The sequence below is a fragment of the Gobius niger genome (assembly GCF_951799975.1).
Source record: "Gobius niger genome assembly, chromosome: 1".
Taxonomy (NCBI): domain Eukaryota; kingdom Metazoa; phylum Chordata; class Actinopteri; order Gobiiformes; family Gobiidae; genus Gobius; species Gobius niger.
This window is the reverse complement of record NC_136852.1, coordinates 8033744-8061701: the sequence shown is the minus strand read 5'-3', so window position 1 is coordinate 8061701 and position 27958 is coordinate 8033744. Positions and strand designations below refer to the sequence as shown.

General features: G+C 40.1%; 1 protein-coding gene across 5 annotated transcripts; it reads right to left on the bottom strand.

Annotated features, from left to right (window-relative positions):
- LOC306976950 (SH3 domain-binding glutamic acid-rich protein-like) lies at nucleotides 1–27953 on the bottom strand. Of its 5 annotated transcripts, XM_079575088.1 has the most exons (12): nucleotides 27797–27953; nucleotides 26231–26396; nucleotides 25446–25513; nucleotides 22134–22319; nucleotides 21982–22062; nucleotides 20208–20297; nucleotides 17231–17419; nucleotides 15401–15424; nucleotides 13145–13168; nucleotides 12836–12862; nucleotides 5993–6051; nucleotides 1–666 (listed from the first exon to the last, which is right to left on the bottom strand). In XM_079575088.1, the coding sequence occupies exons 1-11, from the start codon at nucleotides 27884–27886 to the stop codon at nucleotides 6037–6039; spliced, it is 960 nt and encodes a 319-aa protein (XP_079431214.1). In that variant the 5' UTR covers nucleotides 27887–27953; the 3' UTR covers nucleotides 1–666; nucleotides 5993–6036. The 5 variants fall into 5 exon arrangements, with proteins under 5 accessions (XP_079431214.1, XP_079431210.1, XP_079431211.1 ...); XM_079575084.1 differs by lacking the exons at nucleotides 25446–25513; nucleotides 26231–26396; nucleotides 27797–27953 and adding an exon at nucleotides 24308–24515; XM_079575085.1 differs by lacking the exons at nucleotides 25446–25513; nucleotides 26231–26396; nucleotides 27797–27953 and adding an exon at nucleotides 24308–24515 and having other exon boundaries at nucleotides 15401–15421.
- Nucleotides 27954–27958: the final 5 nt, after the last annotated feature.

Genomic DNA, 27958 nt, shown 5'->3' with positions numbered 1-27958 from the left:
TTCTTGTTACCGGTCTACTTTATTTCAATGATCATTACATCAAATTATCACGTTTCTTAATGTACAAAGTGCATTTATTGTATGTCATCGTTGGCGGCTTTTCTACTAATATTAATGTGGTTAGACAAAAAAAAAAAACATTAACAAAACAGACCAACTAAAAAGCAGCTCGAGACACTAGGAGGGTTAGTCGTAGAATGAAAATTGTCTTTTCTAATTGTATTGGAAATAGTTAAGATATTACAGGTCATAGGCATTTATAGAAAGTAAGGCATTTTACACAATAGAACTTGTGTGAGGTGGAGCCTGATTATCTCATTGATAACTCAAAAGGTGTTGATTTTAAGTACAGATGTGAAGAGGCCTACAGTTTACTGCTATAAATCGGGTTAATCGTGTTAACAAATACTAACTATGACACCACTACGGTCTGCACATCACAGTAAGTAAGTCGTAGACAAAAGTTTGTCCTTTGTCTACGGTGAGAAACTCTTGCACGACTGAGAGCTTGCACAAAAATGACAGTAAGTTCCAGCAAAATATAAAAGTTTAGTCAACAGTCGAGAGGGAACGAAGCGGCACGTCTCTGTATCAGCTGTGTCCACGGGGCTCCAGCCAAGAGCGAGGGGCGGGGCAGTCAGGCGGGCGCGGTCCAGGGGCCAGGTCCTACTAACAGAAAAACATCAGACCAGCGGCATTCACAAACACATGTTCTCATACACCAGGGGTAGGCAAGTTTGTGTCATGGAGGGCCGATTTTCTTCATTTCCAAAACGCCAAGGGCCGAAACTCACAATTTTAGCCTAAAGTAAAGCACCTTTTTTTCTACAAATTTAAGTTTTGCACATAATATATGACCTAATGCAGTGTTTGCTGGGAAATGTTCACATTTTAGAGTCCTTTTCAAGTATTTGGTCTCTGATTTATGAATAAATGTTTCTTCAAAATTCTCTTGGGGGCCAAAGGTTTTATGCTGGAGGGCCGAATTTGGACCCCGGGCCTGACGTTGCCTACCCCTGCCATACACTGTTTTATAGTTATCGCTCCATACGGTTTGCACAAAGGTCTGAGAGTAACGCAATCTCAACTCTGGTACGACATGTGGAGAAATTAACAGAAAGATGACACGGGTTCAATGTTAATTTTGACAACATATTATAGTTTAGTTTTAATCTGGCATTTGGTTAAAATCAAGATTTAGTCTAGGACTGGTTGTGGATTATTCTACAGATTATTTTTAGGATTAATCACTTGCTAGGGCCGGGGGAAAAAATCTATTTGATTTAAAAATCGAGTTGGATGCCCGTGACAGTAAAACTGCCCAACGGTTCAAAATTAGGTATAGTCCCTCTGGGGGTAATACAAGTGTTTACGGAATGATTCTTTCATCTCCCCCTGGTGTCTCTGGCCATAAAACCACACTTGCAACTTCACTGCCTCCGGGTCGGAGCCACCAATACACACTAATAGAATGACGAAGAAGAAGCTAACAGGCTAACGGGCAAAGCTAACTGGGCTAGCGCCACTTTAGCAGTATTTACAGCCAAGCTTGAGTGAAAAAAAATATCTCCATTGTGTCATTGAGTTGTGGCACAATGTACAATATCCCACTCTCCCTTTGTCTTTTCTGTCAGCGTAGTATTTACTATCACAGACAATTAATGAGTAAAAAAAAAATGCTACGACACCTGTAGTGGCGCTTATGGCCTCTAGGGGCATGAGTTACTTAGTTCCAGTTTAATGCGAAAACCAATAGGGACTTTACACATGTCAAAAAATGACTTTAAACGCTGAGAATGAGTTTGTAAAGCTAGATATTGTAGATATTATGTGCACTGTTAAAGTTTTAGCTTGGCCTTTAATTGAGGCTCGTCGCCACAATGGCCGCCCAAGTTTCCTTCTTATATGGAACATACTCTATAGGAGAAGACAGATCTGCCCTCATGAACTCTCTCTCCAGCGGCGTTATGGATGTGAAAGGGTCAGGTGAGGAATGACAAGTCTACTGATAAATATGTCTATGATTCAAACACATACTGTATAATCATGCTGGAGCTGCTTCAACATGCGACACAGACTTGTTCCTTTGGCAGTGAATTTTTATATGATATGAGGCTTTTTCCAACGGTCACTGAACAGTTTTAGACCAATCTTTTCATTTTTATTTAGTCTAAATGAGCTGACAAAAACATCAGGAGATTTTAGTCACAGTTTTAGTCCCATTAACGACTTTTATTCTAGTTTCAGTCCATTTTTAGTCTGCAAAAATATCACAATCGACCAAAACCGTGACAAAATAATTGACCACTGTTGACCAAAACAAAATCACTTCTTATCAAAAATAAAAACTGCAACGACCAAATCTAGGTCACACTAATGATCGCACACCACTTTACACAGCCCCGCAGCTTCAGTATCTCCCTGAAGTTCTCCCAGTGGCGGAAGAAGCAGCCACCGCCACAGCCTTTGTTGCCAGTGCCACCCACGGGTCGCCCCGGCTCTGGAGGCACATGAGCCTTAGCAGCTTCCCCCTAACGCAGACTGACAGCGGCTGCGAGGGGCTGGGCGCACAGACGGAGGGGACAGAGCGCCGGCCAAGTCAAAGGATTCAAACGTCAGGATTGTCAGAACTATTGTCATCATTCGCCTCGAACTTACAAGAAAAATGTAGTAAATGGGATGTGGGCGAGTTATTACATACAGTTTGCAGCACATTTGTCTGTACTTTTACTTTACTGCTAATCCGAAAGAACACGAGCGAGTCATTCAGCCTAAAACCCTGAAAATAAAATTGCAGAGGGCCATCGTGATATAGTGAGGAGTGAGGAACTTTGGAAGATTTATAAAATACATTGTATCAGCAATATCTTGTTATGGAGTACGTGACAATACGTGTATCATATCGAGGCACCTGATACGTTTGTCTAACCATAGTATCAACTTATCACAACATGTTCTACAGTGTTGGCGGCAACGTATTACAAAATTAACGAATTACTTGCACAAAATGCTGGAATATATTAGTCATTACAAGTGAACCGTGTATATGAACGGAAAAGGCCAAACATCCCCCAAATAACGGACACTGGTGTATAATATCTGCAGTTGTGTGTAGCTAATATCAAAACAAAACAGAGAGAATGAGGGAAAGAGAAGGAAAAGGAAATCTTTGACTGCAGTTTTGCACGGTGGCATTATTACTATTTTGTGTAACTCAAAAGTAACTCAAAAGTAACTCAAAGTAGTGTAACAGTAATATGTAATACAAACATATTACATTTGAATAGCTGTACTACACATACAGAATATATTAGCAGTTTTAAAGTAACTTGCCAAACACTGCTGCTCTAACACTCCAATAAAAGACTTCAAGGGATTGAATTATGTATTTTTATTATGTTTTTTTTTTTTAAATACATATTTTAAAAAAAGTTAAAATTATGTATTTTCCTCACCCTCATGTTCCAGCCATGTCCTAATGTGTAGAATGAGCTCAGACCTGTTCACCACAACTGTCTCTAAAATCCTGCACTGTCACTCAAAACTTGTTACTTCGGGTCCGAAGTGCCGTCATGCACGAGCTTAATATAGAAGCTGCAGTTACACGTATGGCCTGAGATGGCAGTAGTGAGTATAAAATGGCAAACTTGCATTTATCCCCTTTAAAGGAACAAGCCACCATTTTTACATGCTGTGATATGTTCTTACCTGACGAGTTACCTTAGACGAGTTGATGCCCTCAGTCACACACAACGACCAAAGATGTTGTTAGCATTTAGCCTCTCCCAGTATATAAATATAGCTCCAAACGGGGGTGAAGTTGGAAGCTACCACGCTCTTCCACGGGCACACTCAAAGACCAGACGAGTACACATCAACTCATCGAAACTCAGGTAAGAACATATCTCAGTATGGAAAAACGGTGGCCTGTTCCTTTAAATTTCACACTGAGCTTTTTCAGCATTAGAAAAACCTTCATTTTGTCCACCTATAAGACCCTTTTTCTTAAATTCAGAATATATCTTGTATTATGGGCACTCTATCGCGATACGTTTCATACTGTGAGCTCTGTATCGGGATCGTTAACAATACCCAGCCCTAGTGTGTACATCAATGACACAGAGAAGAACTTTGTATGGGATTTCACTGGAAGTTCAAAGCAAGTTGGTAAATTCTTCATCCAAGCCTTTTTCACTGCTAAAAATACTAATCTAAAGAAAAGTACAAGACTGGAGAATGTGGCGTCTGTGGGTGTTACTAAAGTGTAATAGAAAAGCATTTTGAGAAAATAGGCTTTGAACTTCTCATATATCTACGAGGAGAAACAGTGACTCAGTGCAATAATTATAAACCTTATTGCAAAAAAAAAAGGCAATAGTTTTAGAGGATAGAGGTAGAGAAATAACAAGTTGGGGAAAATACTTTGTTTTAAACTTTTAGTTGTTTTCGTCTCTTCCTCAGGCAAAGACACAATGAACAAGGACATGTACAAGGTGAGCCTGATTTATATGTTGTATATCGTCTACACGCTGCAATAACGCCCGTCCTGCAGCTGTTTTCAGTTTACGGATAAGTCCAAAGAAAAGAATCATTGTGTGTGATCATAATACGGCAGCGTGTGATTGAAAAGAAAGGTCAAAGCGTGAGACAAAAGCTCCACCTCCACACAGCAGTATCTTCTAATTAATGTGTTTACATGGATGATGGATAGAAAAAGCTCACACAGGGACAGAGTCATGAACGTGTCTGCTCCATTAAGCTACACTGCCATCTAGTGGAGGAACAAAGCAATACGCCAGATCGTGTGCAGATTGAATATTCTTTTAAAAGTATTGAAGTATTTTTAATAGAGAGCCCTAAAACACCTCCATCCTACTTCAGAACTACGAACATAGACTGTATTACACATTTTACACAGTTTATGCAACAGCGAGGCATATTTAATGCTTTTGTATTTTGAAGCCACACATTTCTTTGATAATTCAAGGCGAATTCGATACAATGGAGTTACTTTTGCCAAAAAAGAAAAGAAAATTATGTACAATGTCAGGCAAAACTGCAGTTTCATGTGATTTGGACCTCATTCATTCATCCTTTTATTCTTTCTTTCTTCTTTATTTCCTTCCTTCCTTCCTTTCTTCATTCCCTTCCTTCCTTTCTCCTTTCCTTTCTGTCTTCCTTCCTTTCTTTCCTTCCTTCTTTCTTTCTTCCTCTTTCTTCATTCCTTTCCTTCCTTTCTACTTTCCTTTCTTTCCTTCTGTCTATCTGTCTTCCTTTTTTCCTTTCTTTCTTTCCATTCTTTCTTTCTTCTTTCCTTTCTGTTTTCCTTCCTTCCTTTCATTCTTCCTTCCTTCCTTCCTTCTTTCTTTCTTCCTTTCTTTCTTCCTCTTTCCTTTCTTCATTCCTTTCAGTCTTCCTTCCTTCCTTCTTTCCTTTCTTCATTCCTTTCTTCATTCCTTTCTTTCCTTCTGTCTATCTGTCTTCCTTTTTTCCTTTCTTTCTTTCCATTCTTTCTTTCTTCTTTCCTTTGTTTTCCTTCCTTCCTTTCTTTCTTTCTTTCTTTCTTTCCTTTTTTCTTTTCTTTCATCCTTCCTTTTTCTTTCCTTCCTTCTTTTTTCCTTTCTTTCCATTCTTTCTTTCATCCTTCCTTTTTCTTTCCTTCCTTCTTTTTTCCTTTCCTTTGTTTCTTTCTTTAATTCTTTAATTCATTCATTCTTTCTTCCTTAACAAACTTATGCCATAAATATAGTTGAGATGTATGTGATCCCAATTGAACACATTCCTCATAGAACCTAAGGCTTTAACTTGGCCAAGTTTTAAAAAGGCATTTGAAGACTTTGTCAGACCCCGCGGACGCTCAATAACACAGGGTCTTAAACGCAGAATATTAATTTAAATGTGAATATTTCTAAATTACAAGTGTCATTTTGTTGTGTGATAAACCCCCTCCGTGAAGCTGACACATTAAATGAAGTATTTCCAAAAGCAGTACCTGGGCAGTAGTACGTCAACATCACATTCATCTCCGGGCGGCACCTACTCGGCCTCCTCCTGAAAAACAAAACACAGAATGAGGAACATCATCACACGCGATTGAAACGGATGCTTCATTATCACTCGATGGTGGAAGATGCATGTTTGTCTCGTCGTTGATGATGATTATGGAGGGCGTCGTGTGAAGCTTCAGCAGGAGGTGAGAGGAATGTGAGGAGGTTAAAAATGGGAGACTTGTCAGCGGAAAGCGGAGCCGCGGGTGTCAATGTGATCCCTTTAAACATGACCCTGGACGACGCTCAGAACCACCGCAAACTTACACTAAAAGCCTCCACATGTTGTTTATTATGTCTGTTTTGAACATGTTTGAGGAGGCATCATCCAGAAGAAACCTACAGGAACACTGAAGCTGCTGCACTGCCATACCGCCTTATTTACAACTACGGCCTCGACGGTCTGTCGTCTCATGTGTCACCACGGCACGCCAATCCATGTCATTAACAGCAACAACTAGGGATGCACCGATCCGGGCATTTTGAGAGTATCGGATTGGATCGGATTTGATGACTGGACGGGTCCGATACAAGACTGCCATGAATCTGCGGTCATGGATCTGCAGTGGCTCCAGCCTGCAGGTTATCAATTATCAGGAGGATATCAATTAATTTGTCGGTTTTTTTTGCTTCTAAAAAACATTCTAATTTAAAATTCAAAGCTAAAGCCAAAAACTCTTGCATGTTTATAAAAAAAATCTGGTAAAATTACTGTAATATAATATATAATGATATATATTATATACAAATATAATAATACTAAAAGACTGTATCGGATTGCCCCTCCTGGTACAGCCACCTTAACGTGGTGGAGGGGTTTGAGCGCCCCAATGATTCTGGGAGCTCTGTTGTCGGGGGCTTCGTGCCCCTTGAAGGGTCTCCCACGGCAAACAGGTCCTAGGTGACGGGTCAGACAAAGAGCGGGTGGGAAGTCCCTTATGAGAGACCAACAGGCCCGGTTAGAACCGTGAGGCCGTCCTTCTGTGGACCCACCACCTGCAGGGGGAGCCATAAGGTGGCTGGTGCAATGTGATTTGGGCAGCTCCAACAGGACCCGGCAACAGATCGGTACATCCCTAGCAACAACTACACCAGAGGAGCAAACAAAACAATGACGGAGCTTCAGTTCGTGGCTCTGACTAAGATTTTTTTGGCACCGAAGACAATTACATATCATCCTTAAACTTTAATTCATGGAGAAGTGAGAACTATTTAACTACCGGGCAACACTGGATCTTTTAACATTGCAGAAGCTTAATGAAACAATGCCACAGTAAATGTAATCATAGCTAAAGGCGGCTCCACTAAATGTATTAGAGTGTACGTCCGTTGTTATGTGTGTTTTCTTTTTGGGTCAGACTGTGAACAACTTTTAAACTCGCCAGTTGATGCTTAGAAAACTTCTTGAAGTCCATGCTCAAATACAACAGAGATCCCATACACAGACACGCACTCAGGATACTTGCAGAGTTCAACAGTTCTGTTAAAAAAAAAAAGTTGATATTTGTGCGTATTTGACCTTGTAGTGACATGGCGGCTGCATGGGTGGTCAGCATGGCGCCTTTACTTTTGATCACCGTGGTCTTTAAAACGCTCCGGGATCAATTGTTTTGTAGGTTTTCTGGTGAGAGGCTCCGTCAGCAGAGAAAATCTCCAAAATAATTGATCCTGGAGCGTCCTGGAGACCGCTGTGATGGAAAGTAAAGCCGCTGGGTCACTACAAAGTCAAATATGCACAAATATCAACTTTTTTTCTCGCATAAAAAGTTGCATAGTGCACCTTTAATGCTTGTTCCATTGGTAATCTTATTTCAAGACAGCCCAAAACCGTAATTCAAGCACTATAGGATGGCAGGTTTTTCCTGTGTTAGGAAGAAATTACATAAAAGGGTTTAAATCTAAAGTTTGAGTAGGTTTGGCCTGGTCTTAGATCATCGCCAATGGAACAAGTACATTTCTTCATTCAGATTATTTTGTATAATTTCAAGTGAAAAGGAAAGTTAATTTGTCCGATTTCAAGTGGGATTTCAGCTTGTTCCATTGGCATTAGCATTCAAATCTGATCTTAGATTAGTTCAATATGGGGGATCTTCAAAGTCACTCGTTACATCATATCGGAATAGCCTTCATAGCATCTTTAAACACGAAATATTCGAATTCTGAATAGGATTTTTACTTCCCAAAACGGAGCAGGATTCAAGGTCTGCAGTGATTCTAAACGAAACCTGTCCTTTTTTGGTCATATTTTTGCTTTTTATCACATTTTGTCGATTTTTTGGTCAAATTTTTGTAGATTTTTTGTCAAATTTTTTTTGGTCACATTTTTGTTGCTTTTTTGCCACATTTTTGTTGATTTTTGTCTCAGTTTTGTTGATTTTTGTGTCATATTTGTTGCTTTTTTGTCACATTTTGTCGATTTTTTTGTCAAATTTTTATAGATTTTTTGTCACATTTTTTTTGGTCACATTTTTGTTGCTTTTTTGTCACATTTTTGTTGATTTTTGTCTCAGTTTTGTTGATTTTTGTCATATTTGTTGATTTTTGTGTCATATTTGTTGCTTTTTTGTCACATTTTGTTGCTTTTTTGTCACATTTTTATTGATTTTTTGTCTAAGTTTTTTGTCACATTTTTGTTGATTTTTTGTCTATCCATCCATCCATTTTCTTCCGCTTTATCCGGGGCCGGGTCGCGGGGGCAGCAGTCTCAGCAGACTCAACAGACTCTTGTCTAAGTTTTTTGTCACATTTTTGTTGCTTTTTTGCCACATTTTTGTTGATTTTTTGTCACATTTTTGTTGATTTTTTGCCACATTTTTGTTGATTTTTTTGTCATATTTGTTGCTTTTTTTGGTCATATTTGTTGCGGAATAGCCTTCATAGTTTCTTTAAACACGAAATATTTGAATTCTGAAATGGATTTTTACTTCCCAAACCGGAGCAGGATTCAAGATCTGCGGTGATTCTAAACAAAACCTGTCTCAGATTTTCACAAGCTGCTCAGACGACACAATAAAAACCACACGGACAAGTCGCCACCTCTGGACAACCACGACAAAACAGGGACTTCAGTTCCCACCACGACGACGACAACACAAACCCCCCAAAACAAGGCAATGACATTCCCAAACTGAGACCAAAACTGCTCTGTCGTCGCAAACGTATGGGACTCTCGTGCAGCAAATGATGGGAACACACTGATGTCAAAGCATGCTCGCCGTATTCCCCCACCTCTTGCACCTCTCCTTCTTCTTCCTCCTACAGAAGATAAAGTCAAGGTTAAGACCAGAGCACAAAACTATACCGAAGCGTGGAGCGGAACTACTTCAACTGAGGCGTGAGAGAGAATGGTTAAACTGTCATGCCTCGTGAGCGTCTGTACGTGTGGAGAAGAGTGGACAGAGCATGCGGGACAGAGAGAGAGAGAGGAGCGCGGGACGGGGGGGGGGTGAAAGGTCACAGGCAGGAGAGTACCTCGCTGCCGAGCTCGTCCTCCTGCAAGAGAGGGACGCACAGTTTGGACACGGAGGCAAGAGGCAAAGCAAAGCAGGCACAAGGTCGTGGAATGTTTCAGGACAGTTCAGCGGCTTTTCACACAGCGCAGACGAGTTCGGAGAAACGGGAGGTCTCGGGGTTTATACAGGCATTTTTAAGGTCATTCTTAAAGCCTGAATCCTATATTATAATGCCACAAACGCAGGGGGGGGGAAAAGAAAACCGCTGCATATTCATCCTCTTTCCCCCCACCTTAATTGAGCACATTTTCTCCAGTTCGGCTTTACCCAAGTTTGAAAGCTTCTTGTTTATAGATTCTATGGGCCAGTGTAACACCTGATTTGACGCTTTTTCATCACTTTTTTGGTGTTTTGTTTTAAGTTCTCTCTTTTGCGTTTTTTGTAACTTTTTAGTATTTTTTAACCACATTTGTGTTGATTTTTTTTTGTCAAATTCGAGTTGATTTTTTGGTCTTTTTTAAAAATATTTAGTCAAAAAAAAAATGGTCACATAAATTTTTTGTCACATTTTTGTTGCTTTTTTGTCACATTCTTTGTCCATTTTTGTCGATTGATTTTTTTGACAATTTTTTTTTGCTTTTTTGACACATTTTTGTTGATTTTTTGTCATATTTGTTGTTGTTTTGTCACTTTTTTGTCACTTTTTTGTAGATTTTTGGTCACACTTTTGTCACATTGTTGTTGCTTTTTTGTCACATTTTTGTTGCTTTTTTGTCACATTTTTGTTGATTTTTTTGTCATATTTGTCGTTTTTTGTGACTTTTTTGTACATTTTTGGTCAGTTTTTTGTTAAGGTGTTGGTAAGTTTTTTGTTGATTTTTCAACCTAGTTAAACTTTTTTTTTGGGTGCTTTTTTCATGAAACCTTTAGATTTGGGTAAAGCCAAACTGCTCGGTGAAGGCAGGGGTAAAGAGGTCAAAGTCTTATTAAACAAACAATTTGTAAAGAAAATGCCTGATTAGTTTGCGACCCCTGATCTGAGCCGGAGCTGAATTTATACAGTGAAAATTGTTAAGCGATGTCATTATTTAGATTGAATGCCAGTTTTAATCCAATTTAATGCTTTTAATGACATTTAATGCCTTCATTTTGGCATAATTTAATTTAATCAAATAACTTTTAATGCCCCGCGGGACCCTGGTTTGTACCTGATGATGCAGGTGGGTGAACTGAAAAACGAATTTGCTAATTATTAAATGGAGGTTCATGGTTTGGTATTAGAACCAAACGTGTGAAACATGGAGTGAGTGAGAGCGCCGTGAGCGCCGTGAGCGCCGTGAGCGCCGTGAGCGCCGTGAGCGCCGTGAGCGCCGTCAGCGCCGTGTGAAAAGGTCAAACATGTGACACGTGGGATTCAACAGATCTGACAAGACTGGAATGAAGCTTTTACACTAATTAACTCTAACCTACCTAAACAAGTTGGTGACCATCTGTGTGAATGTTTTTGTTATTAAAAAGTCACTGATAAAGTAAACATTACTTTAAAAAAAAGTACTTGGAGAAAATTGTACTTGAGCAGTGAGTAACTGAGTGTAAAAGTCTGATTCATGTTTCAGTTGTGACATAAGTAACCAAACACAAAATAAGATTACTTAAAGGCACACCGTGTAACATTTTGGATTATACAGTTGCCAGCAATACAAAGCATACTCCTAATGACCAGATAGACAGAGAAAGTGCTCTTTTTGCAGTGGATTTTAACCTGTTTAAATCTCATATTTTGCTATGTTTAGTCAGCATCTCCATGGCAACGGGCTGGAGACGCACCCACTCCCTGTAAAGCTAGTTGTCTATTTGTTCATACTTTAAACGTCTATTTCAACAATAAAAATGTGTGTAATTAAAATAAATGCTTGTACTTCATTCTATTTATGGGGTAAAATGTTACGCGGTGTGGCTTTAACTTAAAGGGACTATACGGAGTTTAGCAATGTCCTAATGTGTCGAATGAGCCCAGACCTGTTCACCACAACTGACTCTAAAATCCTGCACTGTCACTCAAAAAGGTGTTGCTTCGGGTCTGAAGTGCCATCATGCACGAGCTTAAAGGAATAGTTCACCTTACCTGAGCTTAGACGAGTTGATGTGTACCTGTCTGGTCTTTATGTGTGCCCTCAGTCACGCAAAAAGACCAAAGAAGTTGTTAGTATTTGGCCTCTCCCAATGTATTCCTATAGCTCCAGACGGGGGTTGAGTTGGAAGGGGCCACTTGTCTTAAGCTCAGGTAAGAACATATCTAAGTATGAAAAAACGGTGAACTATTCCTTTAAAATAGAAGGTGCAGTTGCATGTAATGACCTGAGGTGGCAGTAGTGAGTATAACATGGCCAACTTGCATCTAGTCCCTTTGAAGATTTACTCACAGTGGAGTTACTATTTTTTCTACTCTAGTAAGAAACAAATACTTCATTTTAATATTACTCAAGGTGAAGCACTGAATGAAAAAAAAACTACTTGCAAATCTAGTTACTTCAAAAAGTTACTTAAAGTGATAGTCTGGAAGTCTAAATGTTTTACAGATTTTTTTTTAAATGTGCAAAATCGACCACCTGGTTTAGCATTTTGATGTAAAGTAAGTACACATATACCAATTTTTTTTGTAAAGTCCCTCCTTCCCAGATTTCTTCAGCTAGGGTCTAGTATCCTCCCGCATTGACCAATGAGACGAGCGTTTCCTGTGAACCAGCCTGCCAGAGCCAATCAGGAGGGGAGGGGGAGGAGGTTGATCGTTTACTTTCAAAATTCTGTTCCTGCTCTCCTTATTTTGCAAACTAAGAAGGGCTTTCTGGTCCAAGAGGGGAGGAGTTTACTTTTACTTTTCACGCTATCTCTCCTCACTTTACAAACTCACAGACTATCGCTTTAAGTACATGTACTTGAGTAACTGTAACTGAGTACTACCCACATCTGCTTATACTGTAAATACAAAAAAGTTGTTCCTTCTTCTTCTTCTTCCTTCCCACTGAACGCAGTCAATAACAATCATGGCTTTAGGAATAAATCCCTGTGTTTAAACTGAACTAACGATCAGATGTAAGAAGAGACACTTTCAGGCAACGCTACATGTTCAAACATGTGACCAGGTCTTAACAAAACTATGTGTCAATTCAGGAGCAGGAAAAACCCATATTTCGACTGAAAGGTTACTAAGAGGTTAAAGAAACTAAACTGTGAGTGTTGACACAGTAACGTACTGGCAGTTACCAAACAGGTTACCAAAACAATGCAATCTGTAAAAGAGACACAGATATGAAATACTGGGTCAGGTCAATCTACCTCAAGCTCTCGAAGCTCTTCTTCCTCCTGAGGGGCAGACAGAAGCAGGTCAGCGAGCTGAAACAGCCACAAACCAGCAGCAGAGACATGCACGACTAAAGAGAGTGTGAGCTCTAACAGAGAGGACAGAGGAGGAGGTCAGGAGCGGCTACAGGACTGGGAAGAAATGAGAGGTTGTTAGCAATGAGAGAAGAGACAGAGGAGCTAATGTGAGGGAGATGTAAGACTGTGATGTGAAGAAAGAGAAAGATCAAGGCCGAGAAGTCCTCAGCCCAAACCCATGGAGTCTAGACTTCACCACGCGGTTACCTCTGAACGCAACTCCTCTTCCTCCTGTGGAGCAAACCAACAGATGGGAGAAAAGCTGAGCATGTGTGTGAGACAGTCAGGGGAACCGTGAGACAGACAGTGTGTGAGTTAAAGCTTCATGGTGCTGGGGTTATTATGTCTGGGGTCTGCTGTTATCATTCATCAGTAAACGACTGTGGTGCGACTTCAGGACAGGCTGTACTGTGCCTTCTCTTCACAACGGCTGCTTTGTGCAGAGAGGGGCACACGCATGTTAGCGGTCACAGTTAGACAGGGCAAACTACAGATGGAGACAAGAGTTTGAAAATCCCACGTGGCGTCGACAGAGAGAAATGAGGTGGATGCATCTAAACTTCACAATAATTACTTAGAACAGGGATCTCAAACCTGTAGCTCGCCAAAGACTTCCACATCTATACACGCTTGATGACAACATTTTAGATGCTTTTGCTGTTTGTTCTGAACACGCTGAACAATATGTGAACAGTTGGGTCAATATTGTAAAGCAGTCCAGGGTGAACTCCATCTAAGTCACATTTTACTCAAGTGTTTTTGACAGTGGTGGAAGAAGTACTCACTATTCTTACTTAAAGGGACTAGACAGAGTTTAAAAATGTTAAAAGTATGTATTTCCCTCCCCCTACATGTTCCAACAATGTCCTAAGGTGTAGAATAACTCAAAAAGTTGTTAATTCGGGTCTGAAGTGTCGTCATGCACGAGCTTGATATAGAAGCTGCAGTTACACGTATGACCTGAGGTGGCAGTAGTGAGTATAAAATGGCCAACTTGCATCTAGCCCCTTTAAGTAAAGAAAAAAAAAGATATAGGACCAAAAATGTACTCAATTAAAAGTAAAAAAAAGTAAAGTAAAAGTTTTATTTTACTTAAATGGACTAAGTATTTTCCTCCACCTACATGCCATGTCCTAATGTGTAGAATGAACACAGACCTGTTCACCACAACTGCCTCTAAAATCCTGCACCGTCACTCATAAAGGTGTTACTTCGGTCTGAAGTGCCGCCATGCACGAGCTTAATATAGAACCTGCAGTTACACCTAAGACCTGAAGTGGCAGTAGTGAGCATACAAATGACCAACTTGCATCTAGTCCCTTTAAGTAAATGTACAAAAGTATGCGTTGCAAAATGTACTTTATAAGTAAAAAGAAAAAGTATTGAAGACTTTAATTTGCAGGATTTTTTTTTAAATCATTTGAATCAAACCAGGTCTAGACGAGTAAACCACAAACTCAGGTCAAAAAAAGGAAGTAAATCACGTCTAAACCCCGACTAAACTACGTCTGGTCTAAACCAGGTCTAAACAAGGTCTAAAGGAGTAAACCACTAAACCAGGGCAAAACTGGGACTAAACCAGTTCATCATAGAGAGCTCACTTTGAAAATTAAATACTTTTAACCCAATTTAAAAATGTACTGAAGTAGAAAGTACAGATACAGGCTCTAAAATGTAGTAAAGTACTCTTGTTAGGTTGCCTTATGAGATCTGGCAGGGGGACTACCGGTGAAAACTAGCCTTTTGGCTAATTCGGGTACATTTACATTGTCTTAATGTTCATTAATGTACACAGTCCCACTTACAACTAAATAAATAAATAAATAGTAAAAAGTATTCACCATAAAATGAACTTACTTAATCTAAAAGTACCTGTAATTTGTACTTTTTACTTGTACTTTTTACTGTGTTATTTTCCACCACTGGTTTTTGATGCGGAAGTAGCTTCTTGTCGGGTAAAACAGGTTGGAGACCCCTGATTTAGAACATAGAAACTCTCAGCATTAAAGACATTGTTCTGACTCAGTAACACACAAATAAATGAATAAATCCATCACTAATGCAGTGGTTTTTCAACTGGGTGGGCTTTTGGATATATTATTATAACAATACATTATTTAGTAGCACTTTACAGCATAGTATGAGCTTGGTATTCGCATGATACTTATTATAAACAAGTGTTTCCCAATCTCATATATAATCTTATATCCCCATGGGGGATATTGATACAAACCCACTGTTGTAGAACTACTGCACCAATGCCACAGCATGCATTGTACATTATTCAACCTTCTGTGAAAAGACAAATAGAGTATATCATGTGGACAGTGCTGTATAGTTTCTGTGTAAGAGCGAAAACAGTCGGTTCATACCTCTCCTTCCTGCCAAAAGATAAAAATGAATGAATTGTTCTAACGAGCCTGAAGTCCTTGAGATAATGTCAGTATATTTAAGAGTTCTTACCTGTTCCTCCTCTGCAGCGGCCTGCTGAAAGAAAACACAGGACACAGCGTTAAAGTCGCTCAGTGAGATCATGAACAAATACATTATAAATATGGAATGTTTCAGGGTCGGCAGGAATAATGACACAGATGCACAAGGTCAATGAAGGGGATCGAGAAATTAAAACACAATGTACTCTGGGAATGTTGCTTTTGTTAGTAACAGGTTCACAGGGAGAGAGAAACAGATCACAAGGGAAACGACACGATTCGTATGATGTGCAAATAACAGTCAAACTGAGGAGTTGCATGAGGGAAACTGTTGCATGTCAGACGTTTTGTGGGAATGTACAAACATGGAATGACAAGAAGATGGAGGTGATGCAGTCGGAAAAGACATTCAGTCATTCAGGAAAGAAGGAACTCAAAGTTAGTATTCATGAAAATGGCTACAAATAGGGCTGCACGATGTCGGAAAAATATAGAAGTCTATCAAAGTCTATATCAAAGAGTATTGCAATTGACTCTGTGCACAAGTGACTTCCTGTTTCAATCGAGCACGCCAAAATAAAAGCACACAATTCGTCTCATTGAGTAGTTCAGCAGGTACTTAAAACATTACAAGAAAATTGTTAAATACACACATTTGAAGTGTTTTGTCTGTTAATAGTTAGGCAGAAAGAAAATTGAACTACTGAATAAGATGGTGCTTTTATTTTGGCGGGCTGGATCGAAACAGGAAGTCACTTCTTGGGCGGCGTTGTTATGATTTAAAGTTGAGTCAATTGTGGCAAGACGATACAAGAATCATGCTATTTTTGAAGATTGTTGGAGAAGTCTAAACGACCACACTGGTCCATCAAAACATCACGCTTTTACTACTTTATACAACAGGTATAGTCTTTATGGGATACTCTTTTTTAAGGGAGTTCCAGAGTGTGTTTACACGCACTTGAGTTTCATATCTTGGTTATGACAGTATTCTGGATATGAACATCACAAAAGGTTGTTCAAAAATAATTGGATGCCCTGTTCGAGCTCTTCCCACCCTGTGCAATGAGCAAACTATGAAATCTGCTCACAGGCTCTCATCCACTATATAATCCGTTTGAGTGGCTACCGTCTGGATGCAGGCTCCGCTGCTTGGCTTAAAGAATCAAGAGGAGAAGGGCAACTTTGGTCCCTAAGGCTGTAAACCTCCTGAACATGAAGTAGTTGTAGTCGTGCAGTTGGGGACAGAGAAGCCTGCCCTCTTGTGGCTACCTGATATACAGCACCTGATCTTTTTAAGTCTTTCTTTTATTTATGTCTATGTCCGTTTTCATCTGTGTGTGGGGGGGAATTTTCTGTTCTGTGGGCCCTTTGTAATTGCCGCTTGGGGACAAATAAAGTTTTTTTTTAATTGAATTGATACTTTAAATCCCCGTTGACCTGGATCCTCGAGTGCATGTAAACACACCCTATTGCGCAAATCTTTCATGTTTTACTCTGAAGCAAGAGTGCTGCTCCACCGTGCCACTACCACGTCACCTCAATTTCCAAAATATACAGCCATGAATCCTGCAGCCCTATCACAGAACAAATACTGTATGATGCAGGAATTGACAAGACGCGTGGCAAAACAAAATGCACGGGTCGCTCTCCAGGCCAAGCATGTCCAATGACCAGGGACGACACTGAAGGGGAGAAAGAGGGAACAGAATGTTGCAAATTAGTCGGTGGTGAACTTGGAGTGAAAGATTAGACACTGAGGGGGGAAAAGGAAACAAAAACGGTGGCTTTGACATTCAGGAAGCATTCAGACGTGGAGGGGGAGGCAGGAGGACAGATGGATGGAGCGAGATGGCATTACTGTGTCCTCTGTGACCTCTTCTGTCTGTTCTTCTGTGTCTTCTTCTTCTTCTTCATCTACAGCCGCCGCCTCCTCCTCCTCCTCCTCTTCACCAGCCTCAGCCTCACCCTCCTCCTCCTCCACCTCAGCCTCTCCGTCCTCAGCCTCTTCCTCGTGGGCGTCTCCGTTGCGCTCCTCAACCGGCACCTCCTTATCGTCAGTCGGGAAAGAATAAATGGTTAGCAAAGCACGCTGATAATTGCGGTGGCATTTTGACTCCAAAACCGCATGACGGGGGGAGAGTAGGAAAAGTGGAATGGCGGTCAACAGGGGGCGACAGTGCTCCGAGGAGTGCAAGTCAGAGAGATCAGTAACAAGTTATGTTACATTATATGCTTGCAAAAAAGTAAGTGTGTTTATTTCTCAAGCCAAAGTTAGATTTAAGGCCCTACACCTGATTTTTTGGATGTGGAACAAAATTATTTTTGTCCTTAAAGGAATAGGCCATCATTTTTACATACTGAGATATGTTCTTACCTGAGCTTAGACGAGTTCATTTGTACCTGTCTGGTCTTCACGCGTGCCCTCAGTCACGTAAACAGCACAGACGGCGTTTAGCCTCTCCCCCTCTCCTCTATAGCTCCAAAACAGGTGAAGATAAAAGCTACCAAGCTCTTCCATGTTTTCCTCATTTAAATATGGTTACGTGAAGTGTCACACTATAAATTATAATTACACAAAATTAAACAATGTGGATTTTCTAAGGGGATAAAAAAAAGGGAACTATATTGTAAGGCGCAATAATTGTTAGAAGATAACATTAAATCGCTATTTATCATACTGGGTCAAGCTGTAGAGTGGTACTATCTCTGTCATACCCTTGACTGTGGTGCCTCAGACTCTCAGCCACTGAATGTTTCCTTGCGTGTCAGTATGACGCTCTGAGTCTGTCTATGCTGTAGCAATAGGAATTGCTTATTTATGCTGTGTTCCTACCCGGACAGATTAGAGTGTGACACGCACCTGCAGAAATGTGTCTGCCGTGTGTTTGAGGCAACTGTTAAATAAAAGTTCCCTGTGAGTAGGGCAACGCTCAACTGTCCAGTTTGTATAGTCATTGAAGGACAGAACAAGCTGAAACATGTGCTTCCACAAAAAAGGGTATTCATCCCTTTTCTGTGGAAGCACAGACAGACCTGAATGTAGGACAAGCGCAATGTCTCGAGTTCATGTCTCCGGGTCCCGCACCGATGGAAAAAAAAACATCTCCTGTATAAGACATCAAGACTGCTGCCTATTCTTCATCTGTCCTCTCGAACACCATTGTTAATTCTCTAATAATAACACCAGCACAGTAAAGTGAAGATATTACTGCACAGATGTTGAACTGCTCCTGGTATCGTTACGCCTTACAATATAGTTCCCCTTTTTATTCGCTTGGAAGCTTCTATCTTCACCTCGTTTGGAGCTATAGAGGAGAGGAGAGGCTAAATGCTAACGCCGTCTGTGTTGTGTTTACGTGACTGAGGGCACGCGTGAAGACCAGACAGGTACAAATGAACTCGTCTAAGCTCTGGTAAGAACATCTCAGTATGTAAAAACGGCAGCCAATTACTTCTGTGAAAGTGACCCTGAAAAGTGTGTTGTGAAATGTATCAATAAACTAGTATTGGGAAGCTACAAATATGTTTGGAAAGTTAGGAATGAATTTGGACCACAACGAACATTTTAATTTGGTGGCTTCTTCTTTCAATGTTTGTGAGAAAAAAATCAAAATCAGGTTTAGAGCCTTGAAAGCCGGGTGTACGCTGCGTATTTTTTCATCTTAGAAGATTTTTAGATGTCCCGTTGCGAGACGTGTGGATTGAAAAATCATGAGCCTGCACTCGGTTCCACTGTGCGATGGTTCAAAGACAGAACTGTAGCTACGACCCGCACACTCGAAAATTAAGAATGGACTACTTCTTTCTGAAACCGTAGTGTACACCAGGCTTAAAACCTCAAAGATACAGTGTCCTAGTGCCAGTCTTGGTGCCACCCCTTGGCCTCCCGGTGAAAAACATCAAGACTCGCCCCTGGGGTTAATGGATAATGTGATGTAAAAGTGTCTTAGTGAGTCCAAAAAGATCAATATAAATCCAAGGCATAGTTATTAGTGATTAATTATTAACAGTTTATGGTGAGACACTGCAGGAAAAATACTATTCACCTGGAAATTAAAAAATATATTTATAATTTGAAGCATTTTATTATGTCACTCAATAAACTTTACTTTTTTTCCGTTCTCTCCAGGGACACCATCTCCACTAAAGTAGCACATGTACCACCGACAGTCTTGAATTTAACAATATTTTTGATGGTTTGTTTTGGAAAGATTTTGGAATATCTACCAAGTCTGGCTTATTAAGTTTTTACCCCCCAAAACTATTATAATTTACCTATTTTTTCTCCCCAGATATTGCTATGACAAGACTAGTGGTAAAAATATGTACATAAAATCAACTTAGCTTCTAATATACCAAAAGAATAAGCACGTATGTATTTAAAGATCAGATTTCATTCTCATTTTTATGTAAACTCACCTGCAGTGTCTTCCCTTAAAGTAGACAATGGAAATTCTTATACATTTTGTTAACAACATCCAGAAACCCATATGTTGGACTCAGTGTTTGTTATAAAGAACCTTTTACACACAGCAATTCAACTTTAAAGCAACACTATGCAATTTTAGAGAATCATCTCCAATGGCTACACCATATGAGGAGTAATGAACTCATAATATAAAAGATTATTTAAAAAAATGTCACAAAAAGCAATTAAACTTTAGGATCTAAGGAGACATAGTGTTGCTTTTAGTTTTCTGTAATATTTCCGCCTCTGTTTCTGGATTAGACGACCGATACATCGCGGAAACATGCAAAGACGAGGAGAAACTGTTAAGGGGAAAAGGAAAGTGACTGTAAGAGAAAGAAGGGAAACAAGATTTAAAAAATGTTACTATTGGATCATCTGGGGCTTCATCTGTATTACTGTCTTCCGCATGTGTCCCGTTCTCCACTATGTGAGCCGGGTCCGCTTGATCTGCTTCCTGTGCCAAGAAGACTGGGTCAGAATTAAGTCCGTTATAAGCTCAAATAAAAGCTGTGGCCCACGGTCAGCGAGAGAATCAGTAAAATTCTACAATGATGACTAGATATACATCATAAAGCGCAGATCCCCAATATTCACAGATGTGCAGCTGTTGAAATTTACCAAATATTGTGTTTTATATCATATTTGACACATGGATTTCTGAGCCCATCCAGCAGGGGTGAGTAAATGCCCCCAGAGTGAAATAATTGAGACACCTAAAATGGCTGCCGGTACTTGATCCACAAGAGTTGTAACATTTTAAGGTAAGAAAACCTTTCAAATTGTTACATATTTCAAAAGGAATGTGTTTATATGACTGCAATGTAAAACTTATCAATATTTCACAACTTGGGATGTAAATGTGCATATCAAATTTGATACGGAGGGTCATATAATAATGATATAAGTCATTTACTTGCAAATCTGCACATTGGAATGTATTTCATTTTAATGCGTTTGATAAAGAAACATTCACTCTTCATATATTGAGGTCAATGAATTACAGGTTTACATGACACAAATAGGTATGTTAATGTAACATTATTTAAGTTTACTTTGTCCCCCATTTATCAGAAGGTTCAATAATCACTCCAGTTTCAAACAATTTTAATTTTTTAGGAATTCATCATGATTTGGGCTTCACATGGTTGATATGGGGTTAGCATGGCAGCTTGTGGAGAATCTTCACCTGAGCATTTTGATAAACTTAAACACTACACTAGGGGTAGTAGTTTCCTCAAAATATGAGGGAACTAGGACCTCGGACTTTAGCACTTTGAACATGTATAATGTTCGACATTATCTAAATAGGGGGATCTGAGGGAGGATCCCAAGGACAGTACTTAGTTTAAACTAAACTAAGTAGTGAAATTCCTGTCCTTGGGGTCCTCCCTCAGATCCCCCTATTTAGATAATGTCGAACATTATACATGACCTAGGACTTCCACATTCTCTTAATAGGGGGATGTGAGGGAGGACCCCAAGGTCAGGAATTTTGATTTTAAGTAACACATTGAGGCTGTTTTGGGAATGTAGCTGTTGAGTGCCAACAATCCAGACCATTTTTCATGATATTTGTAGCACCACAGCGTATTCTATGCTAAAGCTATGGACAGCTATGCTATGGCTCGTTTTGAAGGTGAGACTCTAAGCTCTCCATAGGTGAAAACGGTTTAATTCTACGTGCCTCAGGTCCTGAAAAATCCAAAGCTAAACAGAGGCTAGTTTGGATCAAAATCACAGTTTTTTTCTAGATTCTGAGATAATTTGTGTTTTACGCAACAATCTCCTTTCTGATTAACCCCTCTCTTCAGCGCTCTCCTCCTCTCTCCTCTCTGGACGGACACTAACGTTATGGCACTCAATGTGTTAAGAGTGTATTGTGCTTCTTAAAATGATATATGCTACAGGCCCGGATTTGGTCCCTAAAGCAATGCTCAAAAATATGATTAAAATATTCTATATGTCCTCTGGAATAAGCGAGAGTTTTAGAGATTGGTTCAGCTGGAGGATTAGAATCATCAGGGCAAATGATGTCACCAGGTCAGATACAACTGTGGATGCTAATGTCTCAAACAGTAAAGCATAAAGAGGAATGTGTCTGAAAACAAACATTTTCAACCTTCCACAAAGTGTTTTACCTTTGATCCAGGAGGAGGTGGGAGCCCCAGGAAAGTAAACACTGCGTTATCTTCTTTGGCATCAAAGAATGTCTCGTAATCCTGTAATAGGACAGTAGATACATTAGATTCATTATGACTGTATGTAACCACACAGCCCAGTCTGAACTCACTCCACAGTAGCTCTCTTCGTTGAAGATCTGTGGGGGCAGAGGGATGCCGTTGGATGGTTTCTTCTCTTCTGGGACGTTCTGCCTCATCCACATGCGGTTCTGCTCGCTACAGGCGATGTCCAGTGGAGTGTAGTCCACTTTAAGAGCCTCCAAGTAGCCCACCACATCCTGCTGCTTCTTCTTGATCTGAGAAAACATGTACAATAGGTTAATCCTCCAGGTGTTCTAGCGCCTGGCTTCACATGGAGTACACTGGCTGCCCTCTGCTCCTACAGGTCGCCCGGCGGGACTGACGATGGGTCAAATGCAGAGAACAACTTTCCCAACGGGGATTAACAAAGAAACTTAAACCGTATTCGGATCGTCAGGTACCGTAACTATTGGCACATATGTTGAACCTAGACCTGAGCAACCCCAGATCATACAAATCCAGGTCAGGGCGACTTTATTGTTTTATTTTTGACCAGGCCGTGCATATTTAACATTAAAACGTATTATTTACTGATTTTACATTAAAGGTGCACTGCGCCACATTTTGGACTTGCACCGTTGCGGCAAAACAAAACATGTTCCTAATGACACAGATAATGCTGTTACTGCAGTGTGTAATAAAAGAATGGACTTGGATGAGAAACTAACCCGTTTATATCTCAAATTCTACTGCCTTTCGTCCCATCTCCATGGAGACGAGCCGGAGACGTACCCACTCCCAGTAAAGTTTACTGTCATATCTTAGGAGGGGTGAGCCTCATATATGTTTGTTTGTACATTTATATGGTATTATTCAATGATGAAAATATCTGTCATAAAACAAATGTTTTTTTTTTTCTATCTTATTTATTGGGTGAAATTCTACACAGTGTGGCTTTAAAAAAAAAAAACTGTGAAAGACTGCTTAAGGGGAGACACTGCAGGCAAAACTCAATTTTTTCAGTTTTCAGGTTTTGGGCCAAATTGGTCTCTGAACATACAAGCTTTCACCCGGAAACAGAAAATACGCCTAATCTTCACAATAACATGTTCAAATATTGCGCTGATTCAATGTTCCCCCATAGACTTATATGGGACAATGCAATTTCAAGGGCCTTTTTCTCAAAACACATATTTCTGTCATTGTGGCGACACTATATCCACGTCAGTCGGACCTAAAGACTTCACATTTTCCAGCCTTGGACTGAACAATGTTTGGAAGATTTTTTCAGAGGGATTTTTTATTATTTAATCCCTAAGCCCCATTTTTTGAGTTTTGAATGTGAAAAAATGAGGCGAAAATTACATTTTTACAAATTTTTACACTAAAAAACAGCTTATTTTAAAACTAAACAAGGAATCCAAAATCCCCTCTGAAAAAGTTTTGGTAACTCATTTACCAATGAAATGAAACCATAAATTTGAATGTAGCTGATGAAGATGTGAAATTTGGGGCATTTTTAGGCATAAAACACCTTGTTCTTATATGAAAAGATAAAATGACAGAAAACTTGCAATATATTTTTTTCTCACATTTATGCCAGTGATTGACAGCAAAAGTTTCAAATTGATATCTGTAAATTTAAATTTTTTCCCTATTCCCCTGCAGTGTCTCGCCTTAAAATGAAAATAAGCTATAAAATCGAATATACATAAATAAATATATACATGAATCTGTAAGGGTCGTCTTACCTGGGCCTATAGGTTACAATCCATGCCTTAGCGCAGGAGAAGACTGCAGCTACTTCACTTAACCGCTGAAAGGACTCCCTCTTGCTGTGGCCCAGAGCGCCACCATGACACCTCCAAACAACCCACTTATTTTAGCTTTGCCAAAATAGCAAAATGAAGATGAAAATGAAGAAACAAACACTCGTAAAGACAACTCCTTTGACTTTTATCATTTCCCGCAAAAGGCACGTTTATTTAGAAGGATTGTGCTGTAAAAACAAAATGCTGCGGGTCGTCACTAACGGGGTTTGTGGAATGAAAGTTTGTTAGACCCCCTTTCTAGAAAGCTCTACGCCTAAAACTTGCGTAAACAACCAAATAAGCAATGCGCCTTCATCGTGACTTGTATAAAAGGAGACATTGTGATTCATGTAGGGTTAATAGCAATGATTTTCGCTGCACTTTACAAGACACAACTATTCGAACTTTGTAACTATTCATGCACAGTCCCAAGCACCATTACGCACGCTTACCGCAGTGGATCCTGATGAAGTGGCGAGAAATACTTTGATAACCATTTTGGAGCAATTTAATTTCGTAGACTGTGGGCAACAAGTGGGATCTTAAAGGAGCAGGGTGCCTCTTCTATTATTAGAGCACAACTAGAGCCGAGACATAGTCCTGGGAACGCACACAGGCATGCGCGCACACACACACACAAACGCAGGACCTTGGTCTATTTTTGTCCCCAAACTCCAATCAGGACACGGTTGGCTGGTTGGCCCCTAGTGGCTTTGCACCGAACGCACGGATTGGCACCTTCAGCTGTCTGTCGGCCCGGGACACTGGCGACAGGAGTTCATATATGGGTAACACCCTGACCACCCCACTGAGGCTTTGGTTTCAAGCTCAGAACTGGGGTCTGAATCACCAAGCCGTGATTTTTGCAGTGAAACAAACCGCAGTAATTCAGTGGTCCCTTCACACTCACAAGTACCAACTGAGCTGTCAATAAAACATGATGATAAAGTACAATGGGCAGGGTATTTGCAATTTTTATCTTTTATTAAAAGGCGTTTAGTGTTTGATATTCCCAAAACATGATAAAAAGGTAGATGACTTAAAATAAATAACATTATCAACACAAAATCCAGTTCCATTTGCCATAATCACATTACATTTTACAATATGGAAAGGCTGACCCTTAATGCACTGCATAAGAAGTGGCCAGAGCAGCAAAACAAAACAGGTAACACTATGTAGGAGCATGTAGCTTTAAGAAGCTTGTTTAGCTCACAGCGCCGAGACCTAAAGTGACAACTTTGTTGCAAACCACCAACCAGCACGTGATGCCCACACCACCTACAGGGAAACGAAATGGATAAATAATTATACAAGTAATTGAGTATATAGGTATTTTGTAGATTAGTATTTAGTGAGGATTGTTACCTGCAACTCCTGTGGGGAAGGCAACAAGGCGCTCCACAGGAGCGATCCAGCGACTGGGGACCACAGTGACTGGGTCAGCGTAATACTTCCATATCAGCGAGATCATCAGAGCTCCCTGAAAACAACCAACCAAAAGAGAAACTCCTCTGAAATCAGCAACACATTCACACAGTGGCTGCAAAACATGAATTTGCTATTTTTTTTTTTTCAAATACAAATTACCTGTAAAATGTAAAAGATGATGTTCACAACCCACTTCATCTTGGCTTGTTGTGCCGTTCTTGATTTAACTGCAAACACAAAACATTAGGAATACACCGAATCGATACTAGTATTGGATATTGGAGCCGATACAGCAAAAGATACGGCATCAGGTATTGGATATTTGTAGTAATTTTTAATATCAGATACTGAACCAACACCACATTTGGCTCTCATCGCTTTAAAAACACAATTTTCACCGACTAAATCTAAGTGAATATGGGCATGGGAAGAACCTGGAGAATTAAATCCCTTAATTAGTTTTAATCTGTAATCGTATTTTTGATCGCCGCGCAAAATGCCAACAGTTGGTGGGAGCACGCTAATGCTAATGCTAATGCTAACGGCAACTAATCCAGACTGGGTCAGAAACTATGTATGAAATACCTAAAGCAGCCTAATAAAATAAAATCTGCCACTGCTGGAGCTGCCAAGGGTTTGTATTTTAGTTTATGAACCGCTGTTAAAGAAAAAATGAACATATTTGTAATGATCAGATGACTTTATGTGAGCTGTTTATATTTAAAATCCTGGGAAAATGATCTGGACAACACATAAGCCACAGCAGATGTTTTTGGCAAATGTAGTGACTAAAGTTAAAGCTCTCTCTTGTGCTTTGCTCAAGTAGATCTATGTGTAGTCAAGGATGGTAGTCAAACAGCTGACAGGCACACACTCAGTAATGCGGCTTGACGGTAATTCTTAAGACCTTAGTGTCAGCGACAGTATCCACTCTGGCCTCTTACCGTGTGTTTTCAGTTGGTCTGTCAACTTGTTGATCTTGCGCTCCAGCCGGGCATATCTGGCAAATTCATCCATCATACTTATGGAGGTCTGCTCCCTCTTGAGATCTTGAATTTCTGCTCTCATGTCACTCTCCTGCTCAGCATCCTTTTGCACCATTTTGGACAACTTCATAGAAAACAAAACACAAAGATTATTAGAATCAGCCCTAAACCGCCCTCATACCGCCTTTGCGATGCCCAATCCCGTCAGACCTTGGAAGCTAAGCAGGAAGAGCCTGGTCGAATGTAGTGAGTGAGTGGTTGGTGGTGGTCGGAGGGGCCGATGGCGCAGACTGGTTGCCTCGCTTCCGTTAGTCTACCCCAGGGCAGCTGTGGTTACAATAGTAGCTTACCACCACCGGGTATGGAGTGAATGAATAATGCAATGTAAAGCGTCTTTGAGTGTCCAGAAAAGCGCTATATAAAACCAATGCATTATTATTATTATAATTAAATCAATTTACTGTAATTCACTTTATCCCAATTACCCGACACTTGGACAACGTGATCGGTTTAAGTGCATGTGACAGGTTAGACTACATTTTCATCAGAGCATAGTTTGCACAGTTATATTTAAGATCTAGCTCATAAAGTCATAGTTTTCCCTGGTTGGACTTTTTGATTACGGTACAACACTTTTTGTTTTGGTACTTTTTCACTTCCTGTGAAACAGGGTTTAGGGTTAGGCAAGTTTACTCAGTCTCTGGGCGATTTTCTTTCTAAGTCAACAGAAGGAGGTCAACCCTTTCCACGTGGCCCAAAATTCAGGGATGGTTATGCACAAATAGTATACAAGATATCTCTAGTGTTTCTACTCCTTGATTGCACATTTTCCTGTTCATCTTGCACACCCTTGCGTGTTCTTGAGAGCTGATGTAACACGTGAATTTCTCCATTGTGAGATTAATAAAGTCCGATCTTATCTTCACACATATGCACTAAACAAGGAGGTTGCTGGATTTCCCCTAAGGCAGGAACTAACAAGATTTTCTATATTTTTTTAGTGTGTGATCAGATGTTAAGACTTTGAGTTGTGTACAATCCTGTTTCTCAACTTTTCTTTATAAATTACCTCTTCACCAGTGTAAAAAAAAACTATTACTTGTGCATTACCCTGTCAAACTAAGTAATTATTATATTACATAATTATATTACATTATGCACTTAAATGTATGCTATCAAGATTATACGTGCAATGTGTAGTAATAATAGTCATGTGTGGACAGCATTGAAGGCAGCTACGGGACAGTTTGAGTACCAGACCAAACTATCTCATGTAATGGCAACTAAAATGGGTTCTGGGTATGACCACACCCTCTTGCTACAGAAAAAAACATCTGCAACAGTACATTCTGTACAATTAGCCAAGGTTTTCAGAGCCCAGCTAGCATAACAGACAGGGCATTATGCTAGCCCTGCCTTAGCAAACAAAGCGTTCCCTCTTCTTCTCTACGTATTAAACTTAAAAGTAAGCGATGCGTCCCAGGCAAAGCGTGTACAGGACGAGAGGCGAAATGCCGTACTCACAAAGGACGACATGGACGGGAGAAGTGATTTCATGAGGTTGCATAAAAACACTGAGCACAACACGAGGAACCAAGCGTACCCCGCCGCCATGTTTGTTTCTCCGCCTCCGCCACGGCTCACACACCAGCGGCGCGCGGGCCAGCCTTGATCCAGTGATCCGCC

What these genes read in the sequence shown, in the direction of transcription:
- LOC306976950 (XM_079575088.1), bottom strand. Translation starts at nt 27,886, where the DNA reads ATGGCGGCGGGGTACGCTTGGTTCCTCGTGTTGTGCTCAGTGTTTTTA. An exon ending in TCATCTTTTACATTTTACAG is followed by an intron (nt 22,320 to 25,445) that starts GTAATTTGTATT and finishes ATGTTTTCTCAG; the next exon opens with ATCAAGAAGAAGCAGCAGGA. An exon ending in AAGCCCCAGATGATCCAATA is followed by an intron (nt 17,420 to 20,207) that starts GTAACATTTTTT and finishes ACTGACGATAAG; the next exon opens with GAGGTGCCGGTTGAGGAGCG.